Source organism: Sciurus vulgaris (genome assembly GCF_902686455.1).
Source record: "Sciurus vulgaris genome assembly, chromosome: 15".
Classification (NCBI taxonomy): Eukaryota; Metazoa; Chordata; class Mammalia; order Rodentia; family Sciuridae; genus Sciurus; species Sciurus vulgaris.
Genome location: NC_136476.1, coordinates 81,069,784 through 81,085,030, shown reverse-complemented (window position 1 = coordinate 81,085,030; position 15,247 = coordinate 81,069,784). Strand labels below are relative to the sequence as shown.

Below are 15,247 nucleotides of genomic sequence, written 5' to 3'. Positions count from 1 at the left end.
TAAAAGAATATGCACAATTATCTGAAAATGTTATCAAATACTTCTCCCTTTTATAACTACATATTTGTGTGAAACTGGATTTTATTCATGTACTTTAATCAGTATTTCCCAACAGATTGTAGAGGCAGGTCATGAAACTCCATCTGATTCTAGTTGGGTAGACAGTAAAGACATTTTCAAAAATGTAAAATAATGCCAATTCTCTTTTCAGTAAATGACTAGTTTTGGGGAAAAAAGTTTACTTCTGTTAAAATATTACTATTTAATGGTTTGTTTGTTTATTTGTTTATTTATTTATTGTGGTGCTATGGATTGAACCCGGAGCTGCTTTACCACTGAACTACATTCTCAGCTATTTTTACTTTTCTTTTGAGACAGGGTCTCTCTAAGACCCAGGTCAGCCTGACACTTAAAATCTCTTGCCTCAACCTCCTGAGTCACTGAGATTACAGGTGTGCACCACCAGGCCTACCTAAGGGTTTTTCTCATTGATTTTTAAAATTTAAACATTAAAAGTTTCTTGGTTTTCATTTCTAATATATTGCATACCAATTTGTATTGCCTACATAAATTAAAGCTTTTTTGGTACCTCTACATTTTAAGACTGTGAATAAGTCCTGGAAACAAAGTTTAAGAAGTACTAAACTAGGGCTGGATTTGTGTCGTGGTGGTAGAGTGATCCCCTGGCATGTGTGAGGCACTGGGTTTGATCATCAGCACCACATAAAGATAATAAATAAAATAAAGGTATTGTGTCCATCTATAACTAACTTAAAAAAAAAAGAAGTACTAAACTGCTTGGCTTTTTTCTTGCCTCTCATGATGGAATACAATTTGCTTCTCACTATTGTTTTTGGTTTAAAATGAGAATATTTACAGTGTGTCAAAGATATGAAAATCATAGTTTTTTGTGAAATGATGAGATGGGCTTCCAGTAATGTGGGATGAGGGCTAGTGTCTGTACTTGTTCTCATTAATTATTCATTATATTAATGAAATTTGGAAAAAAAAACCTTATAATATGGAGTAAGAATTGTGGGTCACTGAAACAGAATATTTAATCACCTATTTTATATAGAGAGTAAATGGAAACTTAGAAAGCTTATGTTCAGGAACAGGTTTCTATAAATATCAATAGAAAAGTTTAACAGTACTCCCCCTGCTGCAGTACTGGGGATTGAACCCAGGGGACTGAACCAAGGGCAGTCTACCACTGAGCTATATATCCAGCCCTTTTTATTCTTACTTTTGAGACAGAGTCTTGCTGTTTCTTAGGCTGACTTGGAACTTAAAATCCACCTGCCTCAGCCTCCAGAGTTGACGAGATTACAATCTTAGGCCTCTGTGCCTGGATTTCTCAACAATTTTATGAAAGCAACTGACTCATAAAATTTACCAGGTTCCCTTCTTGCAGTTGACATGCAGATACTTACTGTTTTACATAGTAAAATTGTGTAGTTACATTATAAGTTTAGTTTTGTGTTCCATATTTTTCCTTAGTCATTTTCCATTTTGCTCCATAGTTTTCGTGATACCTATTCATGACTAAAAGTCCTTGAGTTGGTAGATCATAATTTAAAATATTTCTTTTCTTTTCTTTTTTCACAATACCTTTATTTGGTTTATTTAGTTGTATGTGGTGCTGGGGATCGAACCCAGTGCCTCACACGTGCTAGGCAAATGCCCTACCACTGAGCCACAGCCCCAGCCCCTAAAATATTTCTTTATGTTAGTCTTGAAGGTTATTTCTTTTGTTATTATAAGTGATGTCTTAACACATTTAAAAATACATTTACATAGCATTTCATATATATATTTTTTCCCTTTAGTATATGGCCACAGAAGTAGAATTACTAGGCCAGAGTTGATGAACATTTTAATAGACTTCAAAATGTTTCAAAAGATTGCTTTCTAAAAAGTTGAGCCTGGTATGATGGCACATGCTTATACACCCAGTGCTGGAGAGGATTGCTTGAGCCCAGGAGTTCCAGAGTAGCCTGGGCAATGTAGCAAAGCATTGTCTGGGGGGAAAAAAAAGATAATAAGTATATATAAATATATATTATAGGAAATTGTATATATGTATGGGTTTTCTTTATTGCTCTTACTGTTTATATATGTGATAGATGTTATATAAACTATATATACTTCTATGGGGTAGAAAGTATATTCCTTATATAGAGAGGGACTCCACATAGTACAAAGGAGCAATAAATATTTTAAATAAAATATTTGTTTGAAATTAATTAGTTTTCTTGTTTAATTAGTTTGATTGCTAATTTTAAGATGATAAATTTTATATTCCCTAAAGTCTATTTTTTTTAAATCTGAGAAGTACTTTATACTTACGAAACATTGTAGAAGTTTAAATTTCAGTTTTGTTTAATGTGTCTTAAGATTTCTGTACTGTTTTAAGTGTTCGAAGTTTAAGGGATAATCTTTTAAGTGTAAAGGATAATTATGTTGGGAATTCAATTCACTTACTGCAAAATCCTTTTTTTCAGAAAACGTGTGAAGTTTTCTTTACAAAATAGAATTAGGATAATCTAGTTGACAGAAATTTACCAAATGTAGAATTTGTATATTAACAATTTTTTATCAAATAGAATATAATGCAATATGTAATTATTTTTTACTTGTTATTGAGATTATCCATGACTGTGAACCCAAAAGGTTCACATCTCCAATAATAGTGTAGTTCCGTCTGTTCTGCATGACACTGAAGTATCATATAAATTTGTTTTTTTAAAAAATAGTTGTAGATGGATATAATACCTTTTTTTAATATATATATGTTTTTAAAATTTTAATGTGGTGCTAAAGCTTGAACCCAGTGCCTCACACATGTGAGGCACGCACTCCACCACTGAGCCCCAGCCCCAGCCCATAAATTTGTATTTTGGAAAAAAAAAAAAATTCTTATCCCCTTGTCTCCTTATCTTTTGTCTAATTAAGATGGATGCTGAATATGGGCAGGGTGGTTAACATTAGTGTTTTTTTTTTTTTTTTGGGGGGGGTGGGTACTGGGGATTGAACCCAGGGCCTTGTACTTGCGAGGCAAGCACTCTACCAACTGAGCTATATCCCCAGCCCCAACGTTAGATTTTTGAGAAGTTAGCTAACTGATAAATTATTTCAAAATTCTCAGATGAAGATGTATGAAATAAATTTGAGAGGAAGGCCTATAATATTAATGATCTAGGGATGACTTTATGGTAATTGTGAACTTCGTTTAGTTTTTTTTAAGGCTTGGAAATCATGTACTTGGCAGTTTGGCTTATGCTTTATTTCTTCTTACAAATGTAAATATTTAGAATCCTCTTAATAATTTTTCCACTTTTTTTTATTGGTGCATTATAGTTGTATACAATGATAGGATTTATTATTACAAATACTGCTTCTTTATTATCAATTTATTATTTTATTCCTTACTAGGAACTTGTAATCAGCATATATTGCCTTTCTTTTATAGTTTTATGACCTTTGTGAACTATTCAGAACTGGAGGTCAGGTTCCTGACACAAACTACATATTTATGGTATGTAAACACCAATAATATCAAGGGCTTATTTAAAATTGAAAGGATCTGACTTATTCATGTAAATTGCATAATAATTGCATTTTCTAGTGACAGCTTCTATTTAAATAAATGAAAAGATGATTCTGTACTTTTCTACATTTTGCCACATCCTCTAGTTGAGAACTGCTTTTATAAACCAATATCCAAATGGTACTGGGTTGCAGCTTTCATAACAGGCAGGAAGATAGCCTAGCACCACTGGCCGTAAATCTTCAAATACCATTATTTTATGAAACTTTTTTGAGCATTCATTTTCTCCTTTTACTAATCTGTGAATAGAGGAATATACACAAGTATGGTTTTGTGTTCTGTACTTTTCCTAATATACATTTGTTTGGATGGTTGGTGTTTGCTTAATTTTCTCCTTTAATGTAATGTTATTGTTGAATTTTTTCTGAATCCTTCTTCATTATCATTTCTTTTGGAAATTTCTGGGTCATCTTTATATTCTCTTAGCTGTTTTCCTATTGGTGTCATATTGACCCAAGTTAGACATTAATGGGAAGTTTAAATAGTGTGTCATCATGTGTGGTTGTTAGATACCAGTGCAGTCTAGAGTGCTGATAGAAGGATGGTACTTGATTTTGTAAACAAAACAAAACAAAACAATTTTTAAGTAGGCAACTCTTTGGATACAGTTAAAATGATTTTTAAAATTGAAAGTGAATTAAAACAGTTTACTCACATGACTGTTTACTAACGTCTGCTAATGTAGTTAAGGATGGAAAAATGATGGTTTTACAGGGAAAATTCTTGAGAAAATTGGACAGCAAATTTCTGTAGGCCTCTTATTGTGTAAGTGTAGCAAAAACATTTAGTAGAATCAGCTTTTACTTCTGTTTGAATTTTTTGTGAAGACACAGTTTCCAAATGATTTTATGTATAACTCTTCATTGTTATTTAGGACTATGTCTCTGAGTTTGTATACTTTGATATAATTTTAAAAGACTTTTATAGCTATTGTGTTGTTTGTAACTGTGAATTTTTACTTTACAGGGTGATTTTGTAGACAGAGGTTACTATAGTTTGGAGACCTTCACTTACCTTCTTGCACTAAAGGCTAAATGGCCTGATCGTATTACACTTTTACGAGGAAATCATGAGAGTAGACAGATAACACAGGTGTATGGATTTTATGGTAAGACCGTCTATTTCACTGATTATGAATATTGTTTTACTTTTGGAAAAAAAGCTGCAGGAGTCATACACGTGCTTTTTTCCCCTCCACTTCCTCATTCCTTAACTTTCCCACTTCCCCCAATCAACTGAAAATTTTGTTATAGAGAGACCTCTGTTAAATTTTTGGTGTATACATTTTTCTAAATCAGTGTGAGGGTGTAGTCTTAAATTTGCCTCATTTGAATCACCCAGTTGCTTGTTAAAAATATAGATTGCTGTGCTGTGGTTGTAGCTTTGTGGTAGAGCTCTTGCCTATCATGTGCGAGACACTGGGATCCATCCTCAGCACCACATAAAAATAAATAAATAAAATAAAGATATAAAAAAACTCAATAACATTAAAAGAATGTATAGATTGCTGGGTTCCATGTCAAGCTTAATCATCAAAATTTTTTGAGGCTGGAACTTAGAATCTACAATGGTAAATGTTCTGTACATTCAAGTTTAAGGGCTCACTTTTTTTTTTTTTTAATGTTTTTAGTTGTACATGGGCACAATAACTTGATTTTATTTATTGTTATATGTGATGCTGAGGATTGAACCCAGTGCTTCACACATGCTTGGCAAGCGCTCTACCACTGAGCCACAACCCCAGCTCATGAGGGCTCATTCTAATCTATTTTGTGTGTGTTCACGTCATATGTGAACACAAAGAAACACACATACACGCACAGATGGGGTTTTACCTGTGTATTTTCTCTTACTGCTATATTGTGACCAGACTTTTCACTTCTTTCATGTTATTGTTATTATGGTGTGTATTATAGTATATGGATGTGCTACAATTGATTTAAGCAGCCACTTTATCTTTGAACACTGAGTTGTTTTTAAGCTGCCGTTATAGACATCCTTTTACATATACGTATAAGTCTGTGAACTGGCCTAGCTAAAACATTTATCTGGTTGAAAGTTAAAAGAATAAAAGAGCTAGTGTTGGAGGTACAACTCAGTGGTAAAGCACTTACCTAGCATGCATGAGACTGTGGATCCTATCACTAGCATCACCAAAATAAATCAGTAAATAAAGAAGGCTTATTAGGAAACTCCTTGAAGGAGATAAACAATAGAACTGTTGAGATATGAATTTGGATTTTTCTTGAGCACAATTTTGATATTAATAAATTTGAAAATATTAATTTCAGAACCCTTAAGTCTTAGATTTCATAGATATATGTATACGGATACAGTTTTTTGTTTGTTTTCGTAGTGTTGGGATTGAAACCAGGCCTTGAACATGCTTAACAAGCACTCTACTACTGAGCTACATCCCCAGACCTTATTTATATTTTGAATTATCTTCTGTTATTATAAAGATAGCGTAAATTCTCTTCAGTTTGTGTGCCCTGATCAATTGTTAAACTGAGAAATTTTGGTAATTTATCGTTCTTATATAAGTTTGTTGTTGTTTTGGGTTTTTTTCAGTATTGGGGATTGAGCCCAGGGCCTAAACTTCAGACATGGTAGTCAAGTATTCTGACTGTGTTACATAGCCAGCCCTTTTAAAAATTTTTTATTTTTGACAGTCTTGTTACCCAGGCTGGACTCAAACTTGTAATTCTCCTGCCTCAATCTCCCTGGTACCTGGAATTACAAGCATGTACCACCGTTTCTGGCTTTTATATTAAATTTTAATATTAATTGTGAAATTACATGATTAATATTTCTTTATATGACTTACTTTTTTTGGGGGGGGTACCAGGAATTGAACTCAGGATCACTCAACCTCTGATCCACAACCCCAACCCTATTTTGTATTTTATTTAGAGACAGGGTCTCACTGGGTTGCTCAGCCCCTTGCTGTTGCACTGGCTTTGAATTTGTGATTATCCTGCCTCAGTCTCCTGAGCAGCTGGGATAACAGGTGTGCGCTACCTGGCTATGACTGACTTTTGTTATTTCATTTAAACATACCATATACTATTTGAATAAAAGTTATTGAGTCTTGTAAAATAATCAGCATTTTGGAATGCATACTGTGGTGTTAGATCAGTAAAGCAAGACTAATATAAATTCTGAGAAATGTATTATTCGGTAATTTCATTATTGTGTGGACATCATAGAGTGTACTTATTAAAGATGGCTGAGACCCATGTGGTCACTTGTGCCTGTAATCTCAGTGACTTGGGAGGCTGAGACAGGAGGATCACAAGTTCAAAGCCAGCTTCAGCAGTTTAGCAAGGTTCTAAGCAACTTAGTGAGCCCTAACTCAAAATAAAATATAAAAGGGGGCTGGGGATATGACTTGGTGGTTAAGTGCCCTGTGTTCAATCCATGGTACCAAAAAAAAAAAAAAAAAAAAAAAAGATGCTGCTGAGTAGATGGTAATATAATCTTATGGGACTTTTGTTGTATATTTGGTCTTTTGTTAAATGTTGGTAGTGCATGACTGTATATAATTTATATATGTAATATGTTATATAAAATGTAATATTATATATAAGGCTAGTAAATATATTACGTATAAGACTCATATTGTATATAATGTAATGTTATACAGGTTGAGTATCCTTCCTCATCTGAAATACTTGGGACCAGAAGTGTTTCAGATTTTGAAATTTGATGATGAGATATCTTGGGAATGAGACCCAAATCTAAACACAGAATTCATTTACATTTTGTGTTCACTTTATACACATAGACTGAAGGCACTTTTGCAGGATCTAGTTTGAGCATCCCAAATCCAAAAGTCTGAAATTCAAAATCATTAACTCTAAAATCTGAAACATTGAGTGCTATCATGACACTGAAAAGTGTCAGATTTGTAGTGTTTTGGATTCCAAATTTTCAGATCAGAGATGTTCAACCAGTAAACACTATGCAAATATTCCAAAATTAGTAAAGGGGGAAAAAAACTACAAAATCTGAAACATTTCTGTTCCCAAGATTTTGTTTTGTTTTGTTTTGTTTTTTGTTTTTTGGTGCTGCGGATTATATGCAGGGGCACTTTACCACTGAGGTATACTCCCAGCCTTTTTTATTTTTTATTTTGACATGGATTCTGAGGCTTCCTTGAACTTGTGATCCTCCTGTCTTACTCCCTAGTTGCTGAGATTCCAGTCATGTGCCACTCCCAGTTTATTCCCAAGCATTTCTGATGAGGCCTACTTAACCTGTATTTTTATGCTTGCATTTTGATTGAGAACTGTCATGTGAGGCCCGGTGTGGAATTTTCAAAAAGTTTTGGATTTTAGAGTATTTATAAGAATTCAGGGTTTTAAATTAGTAATCTGTATATATGTAAGACCATTTATATATACATACACACAGTCTTATATACATATATAAGACAAATATATGTGTGTGTGTATATGTATAGATGTAAAATTATGCTACAGAATTTGACTAGTGTTCATCAGTGTAGGGAAAAAGGAGGGAAAGGGAGAGGAGGACGTTAGTCAAGATGTTTTGACTGGAAACAAACAGGAAAATGACAGCACAGTTTGGTATTTAATTTTCTTCTTTCCAAAGCTGTGTTCATCTATGTTCATTTATGGTTTTGTTTCATAAAAGGAAGTCCAGTAGCTCCTCAGAAAGGAGATGATTTTAGTGGTCATGAAATTTACATTGATTTAAAGTCATATATGTCTATTAATTATATTGGGTGCTTAGTTCACAATGATGAACATACACTGGACAATTTTATGAACTTTGAATATTAAAAATACAAGGCTCCTTCCTACAATCTGATCTCCATGGTACAGCTCTCTCATGACAAGTTTGCATAAGGATCTTACTTCACATAGATAAATTGGGAAATTGTGAGGATTAACCATAACCCGCAGGCTTCTGTTCTATATCATTTTCAGCTGCACTTAGGGCAATAATGATATGTCCATTTTTATTTAAAAATTAAGTTAGAAGCCAAAGAGCAGAACTCTTCTGGTGTTACTTCAAAAAGTTAACTACATAGACCAAGAGAAAATGTTCAACTGGGAATATGTGAGGACCTGATTGATAGTTTGTCCCTAGTGATGACTACAGATGTACTTGCAGTACCTCACGTACTTAGTTTCACAGTTTGCAATCTCAGAAAAGATAACTTAGGCTCTTGAAATATTGAGATAGCAATATGCTATCTATGCTATGCTATGCTCCTATAATTAAAGGTCCCATAATTAATTTGATTTGATTATCTGGTGGAGTGAGTTAGTCACATTAAATAAATGCATCTGTTTGATGAATTGCCTCATATTAACATGACTGCCCAGGCATTTACTTTGGATTTCATGAAATTCATAGTTAGTTTTCTGATGGTAGCATTTTGACTACGTCTTAGGACCATTTACCATGTCTTCAGGACATTTATAGTTAGACACTAGACATCTTTTAGCTCTTGAGGCGGGCCTGTTAGGGTTAACTGTGTTTTGTAATTTTCTCTCTTAGTCTAAGCCAAATTTCTGTTGTACTGAATGCTACTCCAGTATTAGATATATTACTTATTTCTATTGGCAGATTCAGAACTTCATTAATGAGAACACTTCTGTTTTTCTTCACAGATGAGTGCCAAACCAAATATGGAAATGCTAATGCCTGGAGATACTGTACCAAAGTTTTTGATATGCTCACAGTAGCAGCTGTAAGTTTATATGAGTCTTCTTAAAATTTGTCAGGCACAGTGATGCATGCCTGTAATACCAGCAACTCTGGAGCCTTCAGCAGGGCAAATTCAAGGCCATCTTAGCAATTTAGCAAGACCCTGTCTCAAAATACGAAAAAAGACTGGGTATGTACTCAGTGGTAAAACGCCTCTAGGTTCAATTCCCCAGTACCATGCGCGTGTGAGTGCACACACACAAAAGGTATTTTCCTGTTAGTAACACATTGCATTTTCTTATCTAATTGTCGTTATCAATTATATTGATATCCTTAGCAGTCATTGATTAATTTAGATAAGACTGAATTTATTATTATACATTTAATCCTTTATTATTCTCATTTGCTAGTTAATAGATGAACAGATTTTGTGTGTTCATGGTGGCTTATCTCCTGATATCAAAACACTGGATCAAATTAGAACCATTGAACGGAATCAAGAAATTCCTCATAAAGGGGCATTTTGTGACCTGGTTTGGTCAGATCCTGAAGACGTGGATACTTGGGCAATCAGTCCTCGAGGAGCAGGTTGGCTTTTTGGAGCAAAAGTCACAAATGAGGTAAAGCCAATGTTTTTGGAAAAGTAGTTTGTTGGTTGCTGAAAGAACTTTAGTGACCCCAAATAACAAATCTGTAGTCTATTCAAACTATGGTGGTTGTGGATATAAAATTTTTAGTCAGTGTATTCATTTATGTGTTTCCTTAATGGTTAAGTGGTGAATGCACCTACTGCAGCATCTTTTTGGTAATATGAGTAACATGTTAAGTAACAAGATAGCAAGGGTAAAATAGGCAACTTTTTTTTTTTTTTTTGCGGTACTGGGAATTGAACCCAGGGCCTTGTGCTTGCAAGGCAAGCACTCTACCAACTGAGCTATCTCCCCAGCCCAATAGGCAACTTTTGAAGTTCATCTGTGTTCAGTTAAACATGTACACAGGGTTGGGGATGTGCCTCAAGGTAGAGTGTGTAGTATGCATAGGCCCTACGTTCCATCCCCAGCACCACAAAGAACAAATAAACAAATAAAATTGTTTAAACAAATAAACTCAGTCCAGTGCTTCTTAGGAGGATGGCAAGTTTGAGACCTGCCTGGGCAGCTTTGTGAGATAGTCTCAGACAAGGGCTGGGAATGCAGTTTAGTGGTAAAGCATCTCTGGTTCAATCCCAGTACCACAAAAACAAGTAAAATACATACAAGAAAACTTCCCAACAATCATACATGCACACATACATATGCTCACATTGGAATCAGAAAACTAGTTTCTGGTTCCATCGATGTGACTTTATTTGGGTAAAGTCATTTAGTGTGAGAGTTTTTCCCCTCAAGTTGCAAAAGAGTGATAATCTCAGAGTAATTGCAAGAAATGCGAATGCTAAATACTCAGTAAATAAGATAGTTAGCAGTATCTTTGTTATTAAACCATAAAAAGCAAAACTTTGTTTCATCTTTGATAGTACTTATGGAATGCTTTTCTTCCAGAAACTTCTTTTTCATTTTTGAAAATGGGATCTCTCTATGTTGCCAAGCCTGGTCTCAAACTCGTGGGCTCAAGCAGTCCTTCTGCCTCAGTCTCCCGAGTAGCTGGGACTAGCCAAGCCAGGCAGCACATGCCTGTAATCCTAATGACACGGGAGGCTGAGACAGGAAGATGGCAAGTTTGAGGCCAGCCTTGGAAATTTAGTGAGACCCTGCCTCAAAATAAAAATGACTGGAGATGTAGTTCAGTGATAGAGCATCTCAGGGTTTGATCCCAAGCACTGCCAATTAAAAAATAAAAGTAGTAGCTGGGAGTAAGTTGTGGATCATTGCACCTAGCTCAGAAACTTCAGCAAATTAATTATATGGCTATGTAGTTATGCTTGTTGGTTCTTCTCCCAGGTGCTGGGGATCTGAACCCGGGTCTATGCACATGCTCGGCGAGCACTCTACAGGATGAACTATTCGCACACTGGTCATGTAGTTTCTATAACTGTAATTGAATCAGGCCAGAATGACTATTTGCCCAAAGTTGTTGAAATTATTGAGGATAATTATATTCTCAACTAATTATAAACATATAACGGTTACCAAAATCATAAGAATTTTAGTATTAACATGATTTGTTACTTCTTTAAATAGTATATATGTAGGTAGATTTTTAAAAAATGCTAAATACTTAATGAAGTCTTTCTAAATTGCAGTTTGTTCATATCAACAACTTAAAACTCATCTGCAGAGCACATCAGCTTGTGCATGAAGGCTATAAGTTTATGTTTGATGAGAAGCTGGTTACTGTGTGGTCTGCTCCTAACTACTGCTATCGCTGTGGAAATATTGCTTCCATCATGGTCTTCAAAGATGTTAATACAAGAGAACCAAAGTTATTCCGGGCAGTTCCAGATTCAGAACGTGTTATTCCTCCCAGAACGACGACGCCGTATTTCCTTTGAGGCCTTCGCCCATCCTGCTGACCCATTTTTCTGTCCTCTTCTTACCCCAACTTTCTTGTATTACCCTCTACAATATACTTTTTATCGAGCACTTTGCTGCTGAAATGCTGCCTCTTGCCTTTTTTTTTTTTTAATTTTAAATTATCTAAATTTATTGTTTGTTATGGTGTCTATAGCAATGTTTTTCTATCAATTTTCTCCCTCATCCCATCCCCACCTTGGACTCATTTGAGAAGACTTGAGAAATGTCTTAATATTCACACTGCTGCATGTAGCTCTTGCTTATTTACTGGTCTGGGGAAACAGGATGTGTTTCCTTTTTTTAAAAAGCCAATTGACAATTACACCGAAATACTCCTCCTTTTGTATCATTCAGCCTTTTCTTTTAGTTCGGTAAGTTTTAAGAAATTTCAGCAGCAAAGTTGTTATTCAGTGGGCACGATGGACTACAGATGCCTCGAGTTATGTATACCTGTCCCAGCTGTAAACTTCATTGTCCTTTGTTGGATGATATTTTAAAAGGATATAAAATAAATTGGTCTAAAGGGCTGCCCTCCTTGTTGTGTTTTTAAATTTTAGTTAAAAACTGCTACAGCTTATGACTTTGTACATTAAGATAATTGTATTGATCTTTTTCAGATTCCTTGTATTTTTTAATAAAGTAATCTTAAAACTCAGACAGGTTAAGTGTTAGAAATTTTAAACAGCTTGCATTGTTAGCTTAAAGTTACTCTTTTTTTCTTTTTTCCTAATTAGAATTCTTGACCCTTTGGTTATTGAGTTTAAAACTTCAATTGAAATTCAATAGTATTTATTTTTTAAAAAAATCACTAAACTGTGCCTAAAGAACATAACTGCCATATTAATGTTTTGGTTTATATCCTCTATAATAATAGAAAAACATTTAATACTTGTAATGCTGATGTGTTCATTTGATACCAGTTGAGTAGAATGTGATCAATCCAGTTTACAATCAATCATGAGTATCATTGAGTAAAAAAATATATGTACTTTTCAATGGGAACCATTCTTTTCTTGCTGTAACACTTGACCTTAACTTTTAGGAAGTGTACATTTTTAACTGCAACTGGAAAGGTTGAAAAGTCAGGACTCTCTTATTTGTGAAGTGTAATCTGAAGCAGATTATTTAAAGTGTAGAAGGAATAAAACTGTCCTTTTTTGTAAAGGTCCGTGATAACATATTTCGGCTTTGTGTAAGTAATTTGAATATCCAAAGGGTTGTGATGATCAGTTCTTGATATGCAACTGTCCACTTAATAAGGACAAGTGTTCCAGTATCTCTATGACAGTGGTCATAAATGATGTTGGAATGTACCATTTTGTTAAATAATTGGTATCCCTTTACTACTATTTTTGTCATCCCAGGAAATCCGTGTGAAGCCAGCCAATTAATAAAGCACTTTAGCATGTGTTCAGGTAGTTTTAAACCCCGCTTTTGCCCTTCAGGATGAGAACTTCCAGGTTACCTAAAAATGCAATAAAAATCTTTATAGTCTAAGCTTCTTGGCACATAATTTTTCATCAGGGTTTTGTTTTACTGAATGAGCACAATAACTTTTTATTTTTCCCCAACCACCCAGCTCCTTGTACAGTTTTTAATTGTATAGCTATATGAAAGAAATACTAAGACATTTGCTGCACACATTTGAACTCATGGTGGGTCAGTAGCTTTGTGTTACTGCCCTGACCCCAGTGTAATTCAGGTGGAAAGGTGTTTATCTCACAGGGATATGTAGCTATGTATTTTTACTAATTGTGAAACACTGGAAATTAATGATGCAGACAACTTGGTGTGGTCTTTGAATAGCTCTCTGCAGTATTTTTTTCCTGTTACCATATATTGTATTTAAGTGCTTGCCCTCCACTGCTTTTAATTTGTACCAATAAAACTGGTAACCCTCAGACCTGCTTTTCCATTTGACACTCCTTAGTTTAGATTGATGTAGTAGTTTTCATTCTCCCTGTAATGTGACTTTTATTTTTAAGTCATGGTGTACTGCATTTGTTTGTCACTAGCTGGGCATGTGCCAATAATATTCTGTCCATTCCTTAACTGCCATCTCTGTTTTGCCTGATTTCAACTGAATAATGGCTTTTTGCATGGAAAAGAAGAATAGTTTTTACTATTAGACTTGTAAAGGGAAGAGAGAGTGAATGTATTAGACTTTGTAAGCCTAAAAGGAATATTTGGATCCCTCTAATAAATAAGGGCTATGTATTATATAGAGTTAATCATGTGGTGGAAGATACTTGCAAGTCATAGATTTGTAGGCAAAAGGATCTGTTACTCCCTGTATTTAGGCTGAATGTAAAATCCTTTTTGTTGTATTAAGGGGGGTAAGAACTATTTTTATTTGCCTATGATATATATACTTGGTTTCTAATAAAGTGTCCTAGGCTCTAGTGAGAACTGTCTACTTTGAATTGCCATCTACTCCCTTTCCTCTTTTGACCAATATGCCCTTGGCTAGTTTTTTATAGGTCAGTGTGTTTTCCTGAAAAATCTCACTACTTTTGTGTTCCTGGGTGTGATCCTAAAATGCCTGAATCAAGAGTACATCTAGTATGCACCCTGCATCAGCTCCTATTCCATCTGGATGTCTAGAACTGTTGGAAGATTTGACATCTTAAAAGTTGAGTTTTACTTTTGAAATAAGGTTCAAGATTTTGTTTATTGCATTAAGATTTGTGTGTTTTTGCGTTCTCAGCCCAGCACAGGTTTTGGAAAATGCTGATAATGTGAAAGCAAATCAGGACTCTTTCTGAGCCTCTGTCATTGTCAGAAATAGAATCACTTTCCATCAGCATCCAGAAAATTGTATATCAAGTCAAAGAGATTTAACAGCAAGAATCCAGATTTTTAAATGTAATTGTTTTTTAAATGCTAATGTTTGTAAAGTACCTTCAGTTCTTTGGATGAAAGGTGCTATATTCCCTCAGTGTAAATTAATAAAAAGATTATAGGAATTTTGTCAAAAAATAATTTTATCTAAAGCATAGTCTGTAGTATATCCTGATAAAAAGTTAGTGTTTTCTATCACATAATTTAAATTAAAAATGCTATTCTTTCACCTGGTTGCTTGACTGATCAACAAAAGTGAAATCATTGTTCTGCAATTGGCTCTGGGCTGTGTTCTATTCCACAGAAGCATATTTGTTGTTACAGCCTGGATGCAGTGCCCAGAACCATGCTTCGTGAGATCATCACAACTCTTTCAATTGTGTGTTTGCAGAGTACAGTAATATTAATGAAATATACAGGAGTAAAAAAGAACCAAAAAGAAACATTTGGAAATTCCCCTAGCATCATGCCAATACACACTACTAGATGCTTGAGGAAGGTTGGTTCCTTATACCCCATTTGTTCATTTTATGTTTCTTTGTTAATCAGTTGATGAATGTGTGCCTTTCTTCTCTGCATGAGAGTAAGCTTATGTTGGCTT

General features: G+C 34.5%; 1 protein-coding gene across 1 annotated transcript in view; it reads left to right on the top strand.

Annotated features, from left to right (window-relative positions):
* The window catches only part of PPP6C (protein phosphatase 6 catalytic subunit), a 31,887-nt gene extending 18,181 nt beyond the window's left edge, over window positions 1-13,706 (top strand). The window contains exons 3-7 of the mRNA XM_079113848.1: window positions 3,473-3,538; window positions 4,577-4,718; window positions 9,256-9,335; window positions 9,703-9,912; window positions 11,535-13,706. Coding sequence (XP_078969974.1) covers window positions 3,473-3,538; window positions 4,577-4,718; window positions 9,256-9,335; window positions 9,703-9,912; window positions 11,535-11,783 — 747 coding nt within the window. The 3' untranslated portion in view covers window positions 11,784-13,706. The remainder of the gene's footprint in view (window positions 1-3,472; window positions 3,539-4,576; window positions 4,719-9,255; window positions 9,336-9,702; window positions 9,913-11,534) is intronic.
* Window positions 13,707-15,247: the final 1,541 nt, after the last annotated feature.